This window comes from Leptidea sinapis, chromosome 26 (genome assembly GCF_905404315.1).
Source record: "Leptidea sinapis chromosome 26, ilLepSina1.1, whole genome shotgun sequence".
NCBI lineage: Eukaryota > Metazoa > Arthropoda > Insecta > Lepidoptera > Pieridae > Leptidea > Leptidea sinapis.
The window spans coordinates 11,053,397-11,075,230 of NC_066290.1; the positions used below are offsets into that span (position 1 = coordinate 11,053,397).

General features: G+C 37.7%; 1 protein-coding gene across 1 annotated transcript in view; it reads right to left on the reverse strand.

Moving 5' to 3' along the window:
- Positions 1 to 21,834, reverse strand: part of LOC126972477 (dual specificity protein phosphatase 22-like) — a 61,618-nt gene that overhangs the window by 3,898 nt on the left and 35,886 nt on the right. The window contains exons 4-7 of the mRNA XM_050819274.1: positions 21,440 to 21,611; positions 18,701 to 18,854; positions 10,461 to 10,634; positions 7,952 to 8,141 (exon numbers count right to left, since the gene is read on the reverse strand). Of these exons, the coding sequence (XP_050675231.1) occupies positions 7,952 to 8,141; positions 10,461 to 10,634; positions 18,701 to 18,854; positions 21,440 to 21,611 (690 nt within the window). The remainder of the gene's footprint in view (positions 1 to 7,951; positions 8,142 to 10,460; positions 10,635 to 18,700; positions 18,855 to 21,439; positions 21,612 to 21,834) is intronic.

Below are 21,834 nucleotides of genomic sequence, written 5' to 3' on the forward strand. Positions count from 1 at the left end.
TTAACTTGGCCTCAATTCTGCAATCTACAGATTTGTGTAGGCCGCGCCATACTTGAATAACGCAGCTGCAATAATATTAAATATAAGATGTTGCAAACAGTTTTATATTGTGAAATTGCCCGCGAGCAATTTTATAATATTTAACTTATGTTTATCTGTTGAAGTGGCAGTGGGCAGGGCACATATTTTGACGGACAGAGCTGTTTGGCCGTTGGGGCAGTAAAGTCCTCGAATGGTGACCACGTACCGGAAGACGTAGTGTTGGTAGGACCCCAACAAGATGGACCGACGATCTGGTCATTGTGGAGATCTTTGGGGAGGCCTTTGTCCAGCAGTGGACGTCTACCGGCTGATGATGATGATGAAACTTTTGTGGGAATGGAATGGACAAAAGTTAGAAAAAATACTCACTTATTTATTACTGGCAGAATCTTTATGCCTTTTTTTTAGGAAGAGAAAGAAAAAAGAGCGTATGGGTCTCATGATAATTGATATTTAAATGTAAGTACAACTAGCTATTGGCTTTCTTAAAAATATTAAAATAAAATAAATAAATGACCGCCTCCCACATTGGCTTGTAATCTCAGAGGAATCAGGCCTTTTGGAAAGGTCACGCGCTTTTTTTGAAGTTATATCGTCCTGGTAACACTGCAGAAGGAAGTTCATTCCACAGCTTGCTTGTAAGTGCAAGAAAGTTCCTGGAAAACCCGCACAGTGGAGGAACGCGACACATCCAGATGGTGGGGATGATATCCTAGTTTGTGGCGTGTTGTGCGAAGGTGACATTCGGCGACAGGAAACAGGTGAAACAGCTCTTCGTAACACTACCCGTCATAAATGCGGTAGAAGACTAACATTGAAGCGACGTCTCTACCTAACGCCAAGTGATCCAGCCGTTCATAGAGCAACTCGAGATACCTATTTTGTATCATCATTTTTACTACTATTCTCCAGTGAGGTGCTTTTTAGCATTGGATGCTAGCCAGATGGGTATCATAGCGGCTCCTTTTTCTGTGCCAGCACTATAATGTTTTTGTTTGAAAGGCCCAAAGTGACAAGCGCAATTTTATTTAAATTTCGATGTTACGATGAATAAGGAAAAAATGTACAAAATTAGTCCTTAATCTTCTTTTTGGGGCGAAGGTTCTTGGTGAGTCCACATTTCTTCATTCTACAGTTAGCTAGTACAAGTAGGAAGACAGCATATCATTTACGACAAATCATCCTGTCACAGTTGTACTTCATATCCCAAGATACGCAGAGAACGTTCAATAGTACCTCCCTCAGCCTCAACACTAGGTGAAGTGTAGAGTCCTTTTAGTGTCTGTTTGTAGTCTGACAGTGTGCGACCATCTTTCAGTTGTTTACCGGCGAATATCTTTGCTATTCAGGTGGAATACCCCTTCAATTATAGCCTTGTATATTGTATCCTCCAACCAGAGGGTGATGGTAAGTAAGGGTTTTAACGAAGATCTGCATTATAAAGCTCTCTAAAAATGTGGACGGGACCAATTCGGGTCCAATTAAGAATCCTGAATGCTGCATTGTCAGGGCCAGGGAGTATCAGTTACAGCAGGTAAACGTTGTTTTTAATTCGCCATAAAATATCCTTTTTTTTATATAGAAAAGTAGGACAAACGAGCGTACGGGTCACCTGGTCATGTGATCACCGCCGCCTACATTGTATTCAACACCAGAGGAATCAAAGGAGCGTTGCCGGCCTAAAAGGAAGGTATACGCGCTTATTTTGAATGTACCCATATCGTATATTCCAGAAACACCGCACAAGGAAGCTCATCATCCCACAGTTTTGTAGTACGTGGAAGAAAGCACCTTGAAACCCGCACTGTGGAGGAGGAGCCACACATCCAGATGGTGGGGATGATATCCTTACTTTTGGCGTGTAGTGCGAAGGTGGAATTGGTGGGCTTTGTCCTCCAGATGACCACGGAATTAGCAATCGCTCGAGATTTCGAGACCCAGTATTCCGATACCAGCCATGGCTTTAAGGGAAGTGTTGTCGAAGAGATGTAATACGACAAATGGGGTTTTTTAGTGGTAAACGCGCAAAATTGAGTCTGCTGGGGGTTAAATTGGACAACGTTCAATTAACTAACATATTATTGATATGCAGAAGAAATAGTGTCCGTACAGCATATATAAAATTCAATTTCTTTTTGAAAATTATATCCCTCACAGCCAAGCACAACTCAGAGCATAAAATAAATTATTTAGACATCTTTATTTGTTCACAAAATCGTCAAATACTACCAACGCAAAATCAATGTCGTCATCATATAAAGTTGAGTATTGGAATCAATTTTTTTATTGACATACCAGCCTACCATCTAATGGCAGTTTACAAAAGCACTTCCAGAAGCATACCTTAAAGTGAACAATCACTGAACCATATCTATCCTAATAAAAGTAGAGCCATTTTTTACAAAATTAGAGCCGTCATCTGTCAACTGTCAACGACTGCACGTTTAATACAATCGAGCGAATTGCTTTCTTCTTAGAGAGTTTTTCTATTCTGCATTTATGGCCCAATACTACAGAAGAGTGCACAGATTATAAAAATAAGAGAAAAATCTTTTAATTATTTAATGGAACAGTCGCTGCATATTCCTCCAATTGCGGATTTAACTGCCATTCAATGATGTTCTATACATATGGACATATCATTCGCAGTCTGATAACGGAACGGCAAAAGTGTGCTTAAAGCCAATGAAAGCACACTTTTCTCCTTAACAGTGTGTCAACTGTGTCTCAATCAACAAGCCTAAGTGTGCTATAAAAAGTACTTAAATAATACATTAACGACTCAAAAAAAAAGATGGTGTGACTTATCATCGCTAAGGTTATTTTATTATACAAGATTGATATGCAAAAAGCGGAAGTAATTTAATAAAACGAATATTTTCTCATTAAATATGGTACAATATTATTGAAAAGTCCCCAAACAAGACTCGCCGAAGAATGGGACAGATGAAAGGACACAATCAGAAATGCAAATATACATAGCAGTCGAAGGTTATTATGGTGTCTTTGTGACATGTGCCATATTTCGACTTTGATTTTGTATGAGGTGCATTGTCTATATTTATAGAACGTCATTGATGCAATTATATAAATAAACCTACCAATTATATATAACTATATGGGAAAAAGCAAAATGAAAATGAAAATAACCTGAGCTGATAATGGCGATGGTGCTATATGGAATCTGGATCCCATGAGACTGACGGTATGATCCATGCACAGCCCCCCCTAGCAAAATAAAATTGAAGTTTTACAGTTAAGCTAGTTACAAATGGGTAAACGTAAGGAAAATTATCACACAATGTTACATTTATCTCAAATTAAATCTCAAATATATCAATTTTTTTTAGAATTGTACTAAAGAAGTTTATTTATGTGACTCCACTCTGGGTTCTTCAAAATAGCACACTAAATGATTAAGTAGGATCAGATGGACTACCATCAACTTTTAATAGGCGATGCGATTCCGATGCAGTTCAGTTTAGGTACCTAAACTGAATCGCAAAATTCGTACCATGTAGTGCCTTTTACTGAATGGTATTTGGATCGCTTCTGAAGAATGAACGAAATAAATTTGTCTGTGGTCCGCGGTGTGAGAAAGGGATGACGCTCTTACTCGAACCATGTGCGTTATGTTTCGAAACCTAAAATGATATGATTCTAGCGGTTTTTTGCGTAGAAAAAACTTAAAATACATTTTTAAATTGCGCTCAATAGCGTTAAATTTTAAACCATTAAGCCCTTTTTGTACTTATTAAATAATAGTAATATAAATATAGTTGTATGAATTACAAATTAAATGTTTGCTTAGGTGTTTTCGTAAAAATAACGAGTAATGAACGCCAGGGGTGGGACAGACGCCTTAAAGTGACGTTTTCATAAGACTGTAGTGCCATCTGTTAGTTTGCCCGAAAATGAATGCTTTGGCAGCTGTCACTCGCTTTGAAACCTTTCAACTTTTCTTTAATTGTGTTACTGCCCACTGGTCACAAAATGGCGCCTACGTCTAGCGTTTGCGCATGTATATTATGTAGCTCTCGTGTTCCATTTTACATATTTACACTACAAAATCTATCCTTTATGATCTATGTTGTGACAAAATAAGTTAGCTAACTCTACGCGCAATTTCAACATGGTAAATAATTAAATATTAAAAAGTAGAGTTAGCTATTTATTGCGCCACAACACTAAAAATGAATTTTATAATTTGGAGCTTATAAATTGTTATTTTCGGGGTCAATCTCCAGATGGCGCTAGTTTTCAAATGGACAGCTCATAATGCGTAGAGAGGGCTCTCTTTTCCCTATATATTATTATACTCTTTGATGAATGCACCTCCATTGATGTTTGATTTGACAGGAGCACAGAGAATATTTTTTTTAATTCGTTCTTGCGAACAGGCTATAGCCCGGGCTCTTACTGCCTCTTCTTTAGTATTTTCATTTTGGTATTTATTTCCTTATTAGTATTTTATTTTACAAAAAAGTCCAATAAAGTATTCTCATCTCATCTTTCATCAATAAAATTTTCCTTTTCTGTATGTATTCACTAATTTTTAAAAGTTATTAAAGAAAGTAGCAAATTTTTTTGAATCGCTCACTTTGACACATAAGCTATCCAATTTAGGTAGAGACGGTTCCGTTCCAAAAAACGAGTTTTTATTCATATCGAAGCACGAGAAACGGCGAAAAATGTTTTAGACATGTTTGTTGAAGAACGGCAGAACAAAAATTAGAAATTTAATTATTAGGGTAAAAAGACGAAAAAAATTTTTTTTTTATCATCATTTTAACTAAAATTAAAATATAATAAAGTAGCACCTGTATGGACTGTAATTCGACCTTTAAAAAGTTTAGATCATAATATGCTCAGCTCATATTTTGAGGGAATAGACTGGTCAATGTTGCAAATGAATTTAAATGATAATAATTTAGTAGATAAGTTTAATGGGTGCTTATTATCAATTCTTGACAGTCTCATACCCAAAAAACGAATCTTAGTTAATAAGCCTAGTCATCCCTGGATTACACTCACCATTAGGCATATGATGAAATTACGAAACGACGCATATCACAGGTTTCGTTTGTCTGGATTAGAAATACACAAAGTCTACTATAAAAATCTAAAGAGTATAGTAAATACAGCAATATATTCTGAAAAACGTGCTTTCTTCAGCCAGCACATTAATAGGCACTCGAGCAGCTCTAAGAATGTATGGAATAACCTGAAGAAATACGTTGATATTTCACCAAAGACCCGTCACGCCATAATCCCAAACTATTTACGAGACCCAGACGCAATAAACTTACATTTTTCGAAAGTCCCAGGCGAGAATGAAATTAAATTATCATAGCTGACATATTATGAGTTCCACCGCTTCACAGAGTCTGAGTTCCAGCTTAAAACAGTAGACGAAGCTACCATTTTTAAGGTGATAAATCAAATTAAGTCTAACGCTGTCGGAATAGATGACATATCTCTTGATATGCTACTTCTAACTCTTCCTCACTCTTTAGGTACAATCACTCATACTGTTAACACATCCATTCTGACAAACACTTTCCCAAACGCCTGGAAGTCAGCCATTGTTGTATTAGGAAAGATCGCAGCACCTCTACTGCTCTCATAGACATTGTCGATAATATCTTGTGTGCTCGTGATCATGGTCAAGGGTCTATCATGGTGCTCCTTGACTTTTCACGCGCCTTCGAAGCTATTAATATTTCCTTGCTTCTTTCAAAAAAGAGCGCTTACGGTGTGAAACCTGACACAGTGCAATGGTTCTCAAGCTATCTCAGTGGCCGTAATCAGTGTGTTCAGCTTCGAGATGATAGTGGATACCCATTGCTGTCAGAGCCAGTACAATTAAGTAGAGGAGTCCCACAGGGCTCAATTTTGGGACCTTTGCTTTTCATTCTATATACTGCCGACGTATCGAACATCATAAAGCATTGTAATTTTCACATGTATGCAGATGACATACTACTATACATCTCATTTCGACCAGAAAATACTACCGACGCAGTAAATAAATTGAATAGCGATCTGAAGCGCATTCATATGTGGTCTAATGTAACCCATGTAAAACAAAATACATGATTTTGGGGTCTAAACTTCAAATAGATAAAATCGTTTCATCGCAGCCTAATGTAAATGTTATAGGTATACAATTAGAACGGGTAACCGAAGCACTTAATCTAGGAGTGTTAATGGACGATGGCTTAAATTTTGAGAAACATGTGATCGAATTGAGTCGGAGAGCTTTTTACCGGCTCAAAATATTATATCGTATTCGGGACTTCTTAAGTATAGATCATCGCATTACACTATGTGACTCGATAATCCTATCTTTGTTTAATTACGGTGATACAGTATATGGTTCCCGGTTGCTTGCGCGTACTGAACGAATCGTTCAGAGAGTCCAAAACGCCTGTGCTCGATTCTGCTTTATCTTGCCGCCTCGAACTCATATCACTCCACACCTAAACAACGCCGGTATACTTAAGATGACGTTACGTAGGAAGCTTCATTTGACCAGTCTTTTGTTCGGTATAATACGCAAGGGTCGCCCGGAATATCTGTACGAAAAACTGAAATGGCGCCATGCCTCAGAAACAATGTATCAGAACAGGAAGTATTCCAATTACTATTCCTCCTCACCGCACTTCTGCCTTTCGTGGTAGTTTCCGTTACGATGCCTCTAAGTGTTGGAACAATATACCACCACCAGTTAGGAATAGTTATATTATTATTATATCCATATATAGTTTTAAAATACAAAAACTATTTAGTAAACTATCAAAAAGATTTACAAATAGGTGGCAAAATAGTCCCCACTTATCTTAGGTAAACTGTATATATATATATATATATATATATATAATATATATATTTTCTGAACTGGCTTTATTTTATTTTAATTTTATATTGTAATCGCAGTGTTTGTAATTTTTGTTGTGTACCATATTATGTTATCAAGTTTTGCATATTTTGTATCTTTCCTTATTCTTTAATGTTGGTTTTTCTACGTATAAGGTATTTGGGTAGGTTTTCAGTTTTAAGTAGGTATGTGTTATGCTGTAAGTATTTAAAATTTTTCAAATGTTTCTACACCACAGCGCGAGTTTGTCTCGTAATGGGCTACGCTGAGAACCAGCGCTGTAGCATTTGCTATAGCATACGCTGAGCGGTGTCCATTTTCGCATCATTCTTGATTTTATTGTAAATTATTTAATTATGTTCACAAATATTATTTTACTTATAGTATTTTATTTATATTGTAATGTTTTACTTTAAAGTGTATAATAAAACTTTGTAAATTACATTGTGTGATGATGATGTGAAATAAAATATGTCTATGTCTATGTCTATTTTAACCTAGTATAAAATGGTAAACCTATAGCATCATTTAAATTTATCGATACTAATTATAATTAGGTCACAGCACTATCGCATTCCTGAACTCTACATTCAACTCGCGCGTTTTCTATAGGTGTCAGTGCTTATGATGGCGTGTCACTACTAGATTACTTACAGGATGTTCCAAAATGATATTATGGAAAATTTATTTATCATAAGGACAATTATATATTTTTATTTTTGAATTATTTCTTTTTTACGCGATAGTAAATTCCGTGTAAAATCCGTGTGTTTATTTAATTGTAGCACCACGCTGTGAGCATGCAAATGTTGTGGCTATTTGCGCTAGTCATAGTCCACTGTCGCAAGGTTGTCCGGTGAAATGCCCTGCTAAGATCCCCGAGATACTTGCAATCAGGAGAACTTATTGAAGTTTGAAAAGGTTTTAGTGGATAATATTAAACTTGGCCTACTTCTACCTAAGTAGAAGACAGTCTAAGTGATTGAGACTCACACTCCTTGTGCCATATCCTTAATCAACTCTACTGACCTGTTAGGTGTCCTATGCGGCGAGCCAGGTGGTGAAGCGGCAGGTGATAGGGCTGGTGTGGCGGGTGCTGAGGCAGCTCTCCGACGGGAGTACTCTGTCCCCCCGACCGCCACCGCCGTCCCTCCGCCTACGGGGTCCGTCACGCGGGTCATACTCAGACCAGACGTAGACCGACTGGGCCGCGACGGAGCTGATACAGTAACACCAATATTATAACCCGGCGCGTTGATACAAAGACGAAACCTTCCCACATTAAGGCCGGAACGCATTACAGCGGCACGAAGCAATGAAATCTACGACCCATATAGCCGAATGGTTAGTGACCCTAACTATTAAGCTAGAGGTCCCGGGATCGAATCCCGGTGGGTGGAATCATTTATATGATGAATATAGATGTTTGTTTCCGAGTCATAGATGCTTATTTGTATTTATGTATGTTTAAGTAAGTATAATGTATTAAATATATCGTTGTCTTGTTCCCATAGTCCTGGCTATGCCTAGTTTGGGGCAAGATAATTTGTATAGGAGTGTGTCAAATATTATTATATTATATATTATTTCAATCATTTCTTAAAGTGTATGTCGCACTAGAGCAGTGCTGCACTGTTCATTGATGTGCGTCGTGTAATTTACCTCCGAAAGAATAATTTGACATGAAGCGCCGCTCAGAGCAACTCAGATAGCGGCCCGTCGCTTCAGTATGCGTTAAATGAGTTAATTAAATTTTGACATCGACATTCTGAAGTGTGTGTGAAATCGTGCAGAGTCATTAAGAAGACGAGGAACCAAATAGTGATATTCGCACCGCATTCAGCTGATGGTAATTGATACGCCCTGCCCATTACAATACAGTGCCGCTCAGAATTCTTGAAAAACCGATGTTAATTCTCATTTGCCTAGTAATTTCACTAGTTACGGCGCCCTTCAGACCGAAACACAATAATGCTTACACTTTACTGCTTCACAGCCGAAATAGGTGCCGTTGTGGTACCCATAATCTAGCCTTCATCCTGTGCAAAGGAGCCTCCCACTATAAAACCTGTGGACCTGGTACTACGACGGCCGCCAGTTTTCATCTGGTCGTACGGGAACTATAACTACCAATGACTTTTTGGGCAAAATATTCCTTGTCTGCCATGAACTGTCCATGAAGCATATTTAATGGTAGGTTATCCCAATTTCACATCACAATTTATCTGATTAGGCATAAATTCATAAAGGCATTTATTTTCTCAAAATTGATTCCTTTAGAATTCTATTCTAGAGAGAAGAAGCGGCGCAAGAAACTCTTAATTTAAAAAAATATAGGTTAGGGTCCATCTAGAAATTACCTCACATGAATTTCATGTGTTTTAGACTCTTCCTCACATATTTTGTTCCCCTTACCTAGTGATGTCACATAATTCGCAATAAAACAGAAAAAGGCATGAAAATTAACAAAACATAAAAAAATATATTATATTTATGTAGTATATAGTTTTATTACTCAGATAAAAATTATTATATTTTTAAAAAAATTGACGTCAAAAATTTAATTTGTACAAAAACAGATTAAATTTGCATATTTAATCCCAAAAGTGAGGTATATCACTGTAAAATTAAAAATTGTTTAGAACTTACAAATCCTGTATATGAAGCCACAACCTGCGAGTTGAACAAGACATACCGATATTTACAAAACATGCGTCACTCGAACGGTTGGCTCAGTTGTTATGAGCGCTCGGACGGAACGAGTTCGAGTTCCGCATCGTTCATAAATTTTGGTACAAATTTAATTTGTACATTTATTCTGAGAAGTGCGGTATATCACTTAAAAATAACTAACTGTTAACATTTATATATACTAAGGCCAACGAGACGGGATAAAGAATATAAACAAACGAACCGTTACTGACTTACATTATACTGAGATATATTGTCATAAATACGACTGATTCGGACTCTCCCGATGAATTATCTTTGTCTAACACAGATGACAGTGATTAAAATAGGAAATCCATAATTTCTAATATCTAAAATTCTCGTGTCCCGGTGTTTGTTACCATACTCTTGGGAAACGGCTGAACCGATTTGTTTGAAACTTTGTATGCATATCGGGTAGGCTGAGAATCGGCCAACATCTATTTTCCATGATGGATAAATGGTAAGGGTGACCGACCCACCCCTAAATATATATTTTTTTGTTTTCTTGACAATTTTTTATTATGATTCAGCATGAATTTTTATTTTCTTTATATTTTCGCCCTTCTACGAGTATGTATACAACTATTTATGTATCCTGATTTTTATATTATTCTGTTCGATTCACAAATCCGCTATAGGAGATTGCAAGATGGCAAAGGAATACAATAATAATCGTAGTATGATATATTTGGTAGGTCCGAGAATCGGTTGCATTTATTTTTTATGCCCCAAATTTTTTTTTAATTACTTTATATGGCAATACAACGTTTGCTGGGTCAGCTAGTATTCATATAAAAATTTTTTTCTATAGACATAAAACACTCACAGCCCGTATAGCTATAAAGTCCGGCCGGAGAAGAGCGTGGTCGGTAGCCTGATGCCGTGGAAGCAGTGGAAAGTGTAGAAGGTGATCGCCTGAGACCTGTGGAGTCGCCAGCGACGGAACCAGTGGAGGGACGACGCGGCCGTGGCTGACGCTTCGAACCTGTCCTGCAAACACCTGGGGAAACAACTCTGGCATTTAAAATTAGCCGGGAAGCTAACGTAAGCCATTTCATATTTTTGGAGTGTGCTTCAAGTGAAGTGATTAAGATCTGGCACTTGACGTGACTGTGTGACATGACGTGACAATTTAAGCTGGCGTGTTGAATAAGCGAAACAATGATTTACTATAAGAGAAGAAATATTTATTTTGATGGTGCACAAATATATATAATAAACTGTCTAAAGATATTAAAGAAACCAAGACGTTAATTACTTTTAAATAAAGTGCCATATATTACACGTGTTGAAGGATTTTTTGTAAGCACAAATAAATAAACACTGTCGGCCTTACAAATAAGCTTAGTATAAAGTTATAACTGAGAATAAAACACCGACTATGCTAAATGTTTACAAATATACATTTTGCATATGACAAAGAATATAATATAATAGTACAAGTATGGCAGGAATGACCTTTAATATGCAATGCATTGTTTAAGTTTCTTCATTTTTAAAATATCGGTCGGAACTGTGAACTGTGTCGGTCGATCCTGGTCGCCGTGAGTCCCTACTGGCTAGCTTACTCTGTAGAGGCCGCCGCACGTATGATTAATTATTTATTCTGACGTATAGCGTTTCCCGCGTTATCACAGAATTATCATTGTATTGGCAGAGTTGTTAGCAATATAGTCAACATTTTGCAATATTATTCGCAGGTATAACTTTATACCAAGTTTATTTTTAAGGCAGTATAGTTTTAGTACTAAATAAAAAATTATAAGATACGTTTCTCTTTAAGTAGCTAAGTTAATAATTTGACAGTGAAATGTGCTTTAATTTTTAATTTATGTAACATATATGTATTATATTTTTCTTTTACTAGAATAGTATTATTATCTCAGTAAGTGAATTGTAATTCTTGACATAAATAGAGCTTCTGAAACCTAAATCCATACATATTTTATTACCTATATAATAAAGCTTGTAGCGGTGGTAAATCTTCAAAGATATTTTGAAAGAAAGAAAAATGTATGTTTGTAACGTGTAGTACCATCGACAAAATTGATTCATCCAGATAATTCTTTTAAAATCATAAAAACAGCTTAGATTAAGGATGGGTCTCCGCTGCGCTCCAACTAGATACCGCACTGCCTAAGAACAATACCTATTTTATTACGGCACTCACTTTATATTGTAGCTTTTTGCACTCAATGGCATCTTTCAAATTTTGTAACATAGGCTTCGTATTATTTTAATACAAAATACTTACTGTCGATATGTGATCCCAGTGTCTTTCCTATTTCTAGTAGTATTATTTTTAGAAAATTTTACTACTTCAATTACATATTCGCAAATTATTACAGAACATTTGGCACACGCCCTGTGCTTCCCCGGGGCGTAAAACGAATAGGGTAGTCCCAGGCCCAAGGGTGTCGTAAGAGGCGACTACGGGCTTATTGAAAGTGGGAGAGTCACGCTGCCGTCTTATGACGTCAGCACAATCGGGCCAGACTCGTCCGGATTACTTACCACACTCGCACAGAATACCGGCGTGAAGTAGCGGCCTAGTGCCGCTATGTTTCGCATAGGTTAGTGTCGAGGACCGGAGGCCATCCCTCACCCCCCTGCCCCTCCCCATCACCCCCCAACAAAGGGTACCGGCTCTACCAATCTACCGGAGAATCCCTCCCCGAGCATTCGCGCTCGGGCTGCCCCTCGTATTCTGGGGAGGGCACAGTACCGCGCATTTCACAGGACAAACAGGGCAGCAACACCACGGCACCCCGCTCCACGTTAATGTGGACTTCTGTAACATCAGGGGAATTCACTCCAATTTAAACGCCATCCACCACCACCTTGGGACGGCGCAGCCGGCCTTGTGTTTCCTTACGGAGACGCAGATATCTCGACCTAGCGATACGTCATATTAAACGTACCTCGGGTACAAAATTGAGCATAATTTTTTGCCTCTTGCCGGGGTATGTGTGTACTTTAGGGAGGATATCTGCTGTCGCCGTTTCGACAATTTCGCGGGTAGGGACCTGTCTACTCTCTGTTTCCGCGTAGATTTAGAGGACCGCGTCCGCATCTATGCGTGTGTCTACAGGTCCCATAGTGGTAACGCAGAAACGGATCACCTCATGGGCTGCGTTCAAGCGGCATTTGATGACGTGATTGCACAGATTCCCTCCTCTGAAATCGTAGTCTTGGGTGATTTCAACGGGCACAATGCCGAATAGCTTGGATCACGTACCACAGACTACGCAGGGCGATCTGTGCATAATTTTGCATTGGCGTATGGTTTGTCCCAATTGGTTGAGTCGCCAACGCGGCTCCCGGATGTGGATAGCCAAATGCCGTCCTTATTAGTTCTTCTGCTGACTTCACATCTCGATAGTTACCAGGTCACCGTCGACGCCCCTCTCGGAACGTTGACCATTGCCTGGTCAGGAGTGTAGTGCCTATCCGACGCCAACGTCGCAGACCACCAGCGACCCGCTGCGTTTGGCACTACAAGTCAGCAGATTGGGATAGGATGCGATCCTTTTTTGCATCCTACCCTTGGGGCAAGGTTTGTTTCCCTTCGGATGATCCTAGTGCCTGCGAAGTTGCAGTAGCCGATGTGATACTGAAGGGCATGTATATTTTTATACCAAGCTCTGTAGTACCGATCGGTGGCAGATCACAGCCCTGGTTCGATGCGTCAGTTAAAGCAGCATCTGACTGCAAAAAACAGGCGTATCGAACTTGGGTTGCGGCGCTGGGCTCAAAAGATCCGAACTGCAAAGTTCTGATGAGGAAATATAACCGTGCCTCCAGATTTTTTAAGCGGCAAATCGCCCGTGCGAAATCGAAGCACGTCGCCAAATTGGCGAGCAGCTTTCCAGTTACCCGACCGGAACACGCAAGTTCTGGTCGTTGTCGAAAGCTTCTCTTGGTAACAACCAGCCGTCCATGCCGCCGTTGCACATGAAGAATGACACCCTGGCCCATACGGCAAAAGAGAAAGCCGATCTCCTGTGCACTCTTTTTGCCTCCAACTCGACTCTTGACGACAACGGAAAAACACCGCCGACCATCCCGCGGTGTCAGAGCTCCATGCCTGAAGTTACAGTTCAGACAAAAAAACTGTTCGGCGAGCTCTGTTTTCGTTGGACGTCAGGAAGTCGTGCCGGATGACATTTCTCCAATCGTGCTTAGAACGTGTGCCCCTGAGTTGACGCCGGTGCTTACGCATTTATTCCGGCACTCTTATTCAAAAGGCGTAGTCCCTGACTCATGGAAGTCAGCCCTTGTCCATCCGATCCAAAAAAAAGGAGACAGTTCGGATCTGGCAAACTACAGGCCTATAGCGATTACCTCCTTGCTTTCCAAAATCATGGAGAGCATAATTAACCGCAAGCTCTCGGTATACCTTGAGGGTCACCAGTTGATCAACGACCGGCAGTACGGCTGCCGGTCGTTGATCAATCGTTGGTCAAAGCCGCTGGAGTGCCCCAAGGATGTGTGCTATCTCCCACGCTGTTTCTTCTGCATATCAATGATATGTTGGACACCTCCAACATACATTGCTATGCAGACGACAGCACTGGTGATGCCGTATACACGGGCCATGCTGGTCTCGTTTTGAAAATGAACCTTGTCCAATTTAACCCCCAGAAGACTCAAGTTTGCGCGTTTACCACTAAAAAAAAACCCCATTTGCCGTATCACCGCTCTTCGACAACATTTCCCTTAAAGCCTCGCCTAGTATCGGAATACTGGGTCTCGAAATCTCGAGCAATTGCCAATTCCGTGGCCATCTGGAGGGCAAAGCCAAATTGGCTTCGAAGAAGCTGGGGGTCATTAATAGAGCACGGCAATACTTCAAGCCAGCCCACATTCTAGCACTCTACAAAGCGCAGGTCCGGCCACACATGGAGTATTGCTGTCATCTCTGGTCTGGCGCACCCCAGTATCTGCTCGATCCATTTGGCCACGTGCAACGCAGAGCAGCTCGAATTGTCGGGGAACCAGTGCTCTGTGAACGGTTGGATCACTTGGCGTTGCGTAGACTCGTCGCTTCATTGTGTGTCTTCTACCGCATTTATCACGGGGAGTGTTCTGAAGAGCTTTTTAACCTTATTCCTGCCGCCGAATTCCACCTTCGCACGACTATAAATATATAATAAAAGCTTGTACATTAATAAAATAAAGTGAAATAAATGAAATAACTTATAAAATAACATCTATCTATACTAATAAATGGAGTGCCGTTTTTTCTCTTTGGTTATACTGCGAAAACAACTAAACCGATCGGAATAATACTTATACCATGCAGGGTGTTTCGGAGAAAGTTTCAGTATTTAATTTATGGTGATTACTTATCCGGAATTTATATTTTTTTGACTTATCTTATACCTCTACATGGGGCACGCTAAAAGTTTTGCACTTCTAGCTAATCGGAACTATCGAATGTTATATTTTTTGAAACATTGCAACCTTCTTAGTAATAAAAAAACACAATTAAGGGGAAATCATTTGTCAATGGTTTTTATCACACATCAAAGTTATACGTACGCAACGAAAATGGAATTTAGTCGAAAACATTTTAGAGCGATGATTTTTTATGATTTTAAAAGTTCTCTTTCTCCGCAAGACTGTGCCCGTCTTCAAAGTGCTTTTGGGAGAGAAGCACCTTGATTAAGCACCGTGAAGCGATGGTTTGATGAATTTGAGAGAGGTCGGGTCTTCTTTACATGACGAATTTCGTGAAGGGCGGCCTTCAACTGCCGTCAACGAAAATAATGTGGCTACTGTTAAGCAGCTAATTGATGAATACCCGCGGATTACCTATGAGACAATTCGAGGACAATTGGGAATTGGTATGAGCCAAATTCAGAAAATTTTATACGAAAAATTGGCTAGACCTTAGCATAATGAAGCAAACTAAGCTGAGTATTTGAGGTCCAAAGTCAAAAGATAGTTATTGTTTTGTTTTGTGACTGTTAGTATATTTTTTGTGGATGTGTTCAATATATTTGCTACAAATACGAGAAGTGAACTGGGTCCTTTTTAAATTTGTAATATCGGATAAGTTTTGTTCGGGGTGTCAAACAGTAATTTTTTTATGATTTTGTGGACTAGTTCCCTTGTGTTAAGCGCAAGGCGATTGAAAGTTCGGAAACTTTTTTGTCGTTGGATCTCTCATGAACTGACAGCGGAGCAGAAGCAGGCTCGCGTGGAATGGTGCTCACAGATGATAATGACGTACGATCACGGACATTCTAATGCTGTTTATGACATTGTCACAGGAGACGAAGCGAAAAAAACAGCAAACTTGTGAATGGTGTTTGAAAATAAGAACAGGCCAACAAAAGTGAGGCAGGCGAGAAACGTTGGTAAAAAAATTATTGGATTTTTTTTCTCTTAGGCTGTGATTTTAGGAGCGTACTTAGATTTAGCTCAGAGTTTACTTACGTAAAACTTAGCTGAGTGTGAGCTTAGCATAATCTTATAGTTACTTGACTGATGAAATTATGCTGAACTTAGGCTAAAATAGCCCAATGCAAAAATTAAGTTTGCATTTTATTACACTCAGCTAAGTCTTACATAAGTAAAGTCTGAGCAAAGTATAAGTATGCTCTATAGATCTCAAATTTACCGTCAAATGTCAAACAGAATTAGGCTTAGTGTAAATAGTTACTCTTTCAACTCTAAGAGACGGAAACCCAGAATTTGTAGAGCTCGTTCACAGTCACGTAAGTTGACGTGACCTGACGCGTTACTCGCTGTGTCACGCAGCACGTGAAAAGTATCACGTTACACAAATCAAATAATCAATAATAAATGGGAACTCTTACATTCCTGGGAGCTTTATAAAAGTTATTTGTGAACTATTCACATTTCTTCATGTTTTTCATCATCATTATAATGACACGTCAAATAAAATATATACCTACCTTACTTATAAATGAATACGTCAAGCGAAAACTCTGTACCCTTTTAAAAAAATGCGCAAACGGATAAACGCGAAATTTAACACAGTTAAAGTTTATACGGAGGAGTAATGGACAAAGCTTTTTTTATATACTTATTAAATAACTTATAAATAAATTAAATTAATAAAAAAATACACACTTGAATGAGACTGCTTGAATGAACTTACACACACATGCATTATAGAGGTCTTTGACAAATAAACCCCAGTAAAATTAAACCTTAATAATTGATTGATGACTTAATGATTTACTGTCGAGTTTCGCGCTCAGGGTGACTGACCATTAGTAGTTCTAGATTAATAGTTCAAAAATGATCAAATTACAAAAATTAAAATAAGATTTTGAAGTTAAATTATGAAAAGAAATGATATCTAGATGCAAGCAAAGCAATTAATAATATCAAAAGATAATTTAAAGCGCGAAATAAAAGCTAAAAGGAGCATTAAATTATTATTATCACGGGGAGTGTTCCGAAGAGCTGTTTCACCTGATTCCTGCCGCCGAATTCCACCTTCGCACTCACGCCATAAATTAGGATATCATCCGCACTATCTGGATGTGTGGCGGTCCTCCAAAGTGCGGTTTACAAAGAACTTTCTTCGACGTACTACAAAACTGTGGAATGAGCTTCCTTGTGCGGTGTTTCCGGGACGATACCACATGGATGCCTTCAAAAAAATCGCCTACACCTTCCTTAAAGGCTCCTGTGATTCCTCTCGTGTTGCAAGAGAATATAGGCGGCGGTGATCACTTAAAACCAGGTTACCCGTACGCTCGTTTGTCCTCCTTTTCTATTAAATTATAAATACTTGTGGGCAAATCTGCAAACATCATTTTTTCAATTCTTACATACCTACCTATGTTAAATATAAATTTATTAAAATTTTATTATTATTATTACAAAAATTGCAGAAAATCATGTGTGCGTACGTGAAGTGCAAGTGGTTTTCCAAAATGTGCTATGTATTTTCAAATTGCATTCGCATTTGCTTGCCAAAAAATGCAATGAGTGATTGTCCATTTCGAGACTTTGCAATTTCATCTAACTGTACGTGTTTGGTGACAGAATTGAGCCAATATTGAGAGCACTAATTGAGTGTCTGTATCGATTGATATAAATTTAGACGAAAGCACCTTTGCAAGTCGGCCAACCAGTAAATGACGGTCAATTGGCTCTTTATATTGACCCATTGGCACATTTATATCGGATTCATTATCAACTAAATTAGGAACATTTACCTTTTCCTATTTACTATTAGATGTAGATGAATTCCCTTTATCTTGAATTCCTTCATTCGCTTTACCTACCAAGTACATTTTTAGAAAAATAAATCGTGTTGCCAATTACGGAAAAAGTTTCACGCAGAGTTCATATTTACTAATAAATCAATAAGCAACTTATAATAATAACGTACTTTGCGTTTGAGAAATTTTCAGCACATATACAGATTACAGACAATATTTTTTTAATTCAATAATATATGAGGTTATCAATAATTTTTTAATAATAATTATTAATTAAATATGTTTTTATTGCAAAAATCTGGAATAAAAAGAATTTAATTAAAACTCTACAGCCATAATATTGTATAATACCAATTTTCGATAAATTTACTCAATGCTTGAAATAAGAGGACAAAATATGTTATGCAGTTTCCTCGTGAGTAAGAGATAGAGCAGTTCTTATGTTCTTTGTAATACCAGAGGAATAAAAGCTTAGAATATTCCTCTATTTAAAGGGAAAATGAACTGTTTTACATCCAATAATATTCGATCACCTTATTACCTTCTGCTAGTCTTCTATTAAGATGTCCAAGGCATTTTATAGAGAAGTAAGTAATTTCAGTGTAAGTACATTGTTTGGAGTATAAATTGAGTAATTTTCTAATTGTTTCGTGTATAATTTCCTAATTGAACTCATTTATAAGATGATATTTTACACTTCATAGGTGATATGTATATAGGTGACCTTTCGTGATTCTAATGTCTTCCACTTTACCCTGGACGATAAGGCGTTGTATGGACTGGCTACTTATCTACTTGACTAACTTATTATTCATATGAATGATGTAATTCTACTTATTTTAAAGACATTACCGACCTGTTGGACACTGGCGACCCATCGCGCACTTTCCTTCACATATAGTTCTCTGGTTCAACATCGTCTGATATGAAGTCAACATCACTTGACACTCCATCATGTCTCTGTCAGCCAATGCTAAAGATGGGTACCTTTCTTTTAATCGTCGTCTTTCCTAAAACAATAACGTAATTAATTATTATTATAGATAATTGTGGATTTACAAGCAAGAAAACACTTATTTCCAGCCTTACAACAAGATCCCAGAAAATGTACAAAACAAAAGTATTACGTTATTCAAAAGAATTGTTAAAAAACGTTTGTGTGGTAAAGGTTGCCATAACATAAATGACTTTCTTGATGATTCCACAGATCTCAGGCCATTAAACAATAAGTTTAATTGTACAATATTACTTTGTAATCATAATTTTTGAAGAAAAAAAAAGCCCGCTGAGTTTGTTGCGCCCATTCTTCTCAGGTCTGAGGCATTCTCTTTGGAATGGGTGGTAGTTTTTGACTTTCAATAAGTGATGTCACATTCTATTTTGAATATATAAATAGAAAAAAATATTTGAATTTGAACTTATTTTCATGGCCGATTCACGCTGCATTGTCAAGGTTTCAATTAAATTGAACAGCATAAAATATGTTATCGTGGTATTTATATTAGAAAGGTTTAAAAGGTCAATATAGTGTCGCAAATATAATTTAAAATCAAATCAAATCAAATCACTTTATTCATGTAGGTCACGGAAATGACACTTATGAATGTCAAAAAAAAATCAATTTCAAAGTAAAATTTTGCATATTTTGAAAAGTTTGCGATAATCTCCATTACAGCTATTTTTAGTTTTGTTATTAACAAGCAGTTTCAAAAATCTCGTCTGCAGTTTCAAGTTTGTCAATGTATGTTTTGAATGTGAGGCCGTGACAATCAGGAGCATAACTCAGAATCGAGTCTACTAGGGAGAACTATAAACATTTAAGAGTGCCTATAAGAACTTTAAATTTTAAATGAAAAAATTTACCAAGTAATACTCTAAGTTTGTTAAAAATACAATTAATATGTTGGGACCAGGAAAAGTTAACATCTACTTTTACATAACTTTAATTAACGAGGTATCTTACGCAATCTACTTTCTCATGACACTTTGTGTTAGTGTGCGTGAATTGCTCGAAATAGAGGTTAGTTCTATACACAATTTTTTTTCAACGTTTTCACAGCTGTCGTAGTCTATATCTAGATGTATAAATGATTTAAGGTTTCTACATAATATTATAAATTTAAAAACCGACGCATTGGTTGTAAGTACGTGGCGGCGAGGAACGTACCGGGGGCATTATTACTTGGATGCGATTTCTAATTGTGACAGTAATCACGACCATCATAGTCACGAAGTATCCTTAGACAAACAATGAATTCAAGCTCTGAAGGTTGATGAATCCAATTAACGATATTTTTTTTATATTTATTCAGTTTTCTTTATCACTCTCTATGAAATAAATGATATTATTTAAACAGGATTCATGAATTGGATGCAGCACCTTACAAACTCATTTGTATTTATTTTTTTTTCTGAAAATAAAGGACGAGACGAGCAGGACGTTCAGTTGATGGGAATTGATGCGCCCTGCCCATTACAATGCAGTGCCGCTCAGGATTATTGAAAAGCCCCAAAAATTCTGTGCGGCACTACAACTGCGCTCGTCACCTTGAGACATAAGATGTTAAGACTCATTTTCCCAGTAATTTCACTCGCTGCGGCGCCCTTCAGACCGAAACACAGTAATGCTTACACATTACTGCTTCACGGCAGAAATAGGCGCCGTTGTGGTACCCATAATCTAGCCGGCATCCTATGCAAAGGAGCCTCCCACTGGTAAGCAATATTACAGCCATTGTAAAATACTGTATTCGATCTTAAAGAGTGGCCGTTAAGTTTCTTGTATGTTCTTCTCACGAGTTCATATCAGAACATACAGTAGGTTAATTAATTTAAAAGAAATATTTATAATGACAATTCAAATGCGCTCAGTTTAAGCCTATTTTAATAAATTTTATTTATCTTTGAAATTGAACTTACTGACCATCAAAATGCACGTCATATAAAGCATTATATTCAAGCATCTTTAGTTCTTCGTACGCGGGGTTCCCAAGGGAGAGCTAGCATAGATTTACTGCAGTCGGGACTTACACAAAGTATCTCGTAGTCACGGCACGTTGAAGTAACTTAATATAGTTAGTTAAATGGCTCTATGTTCTAAAGCGCATTTACTAGATAGTTTAGGACAGTAATTTTTATGTTTAAATAAACGATTGTGGTTTGTTAAATTGTTTTATTATTGTGATGGTTAATTAGGAAAGAGAGAGAAGATTAATTAAGAATATTTATTAGAAATATGTTATGTAAGCAAAATATTAAAGTTTAATTGGACATAATTCCAGAAAAACGTTCCAAACCACAATTATGTCGAAATTGACTTAAAAATGGCAGCCCTACTGTCACTCTAACATGACATGACTTAGTAGCCCACATGTATGTACACTAATATTTACAGTTTAAACACAAATTCCTTTAAATGTGATGTTTGTGGCTTGGAATGTTTTTCAGGAACTACGTCCAATTTAAGTTAGCTTTCTTTCGCTACTAATGTTTTTTTTTTTATTATTTTATTACTGTTATTCCAATTCTGGTGATAATAAAAATATATATTGGAAATATTTCGAGATGTGCAAATATTGAATAAAACTGAGCGTACCTCCACTAGTTTATATGTCTCGAAGTCTTGCAGTTGTCTCTGAAAGCCAAGGTTAGGGTTGGCAACAGCACGACCAGCTCGAACTACCTTCAACGCTTCCCTCCAGTTCAGGGTTGTCACAGACATTATATATGCCACTGCCACGGTGACACTTCTTGACATACCAGCTAGACTACAATCACAAGCAGTGCTAAATAAATCTATATCTCTATAATTCATTCATTCATTCATCATTCATACACTCACGCCTTGTTTCCGTCGGGGTAGGCAGAGACAATAGAATGCCACTTGCTTCTATCCTTACAAACCTCACGGGCTTCCTCTACATTCATTACTCTTTTCATACATGCTCGCCGGTTGCGAGTCTCAAAACATCCCCAATTTGGTCGACGAAT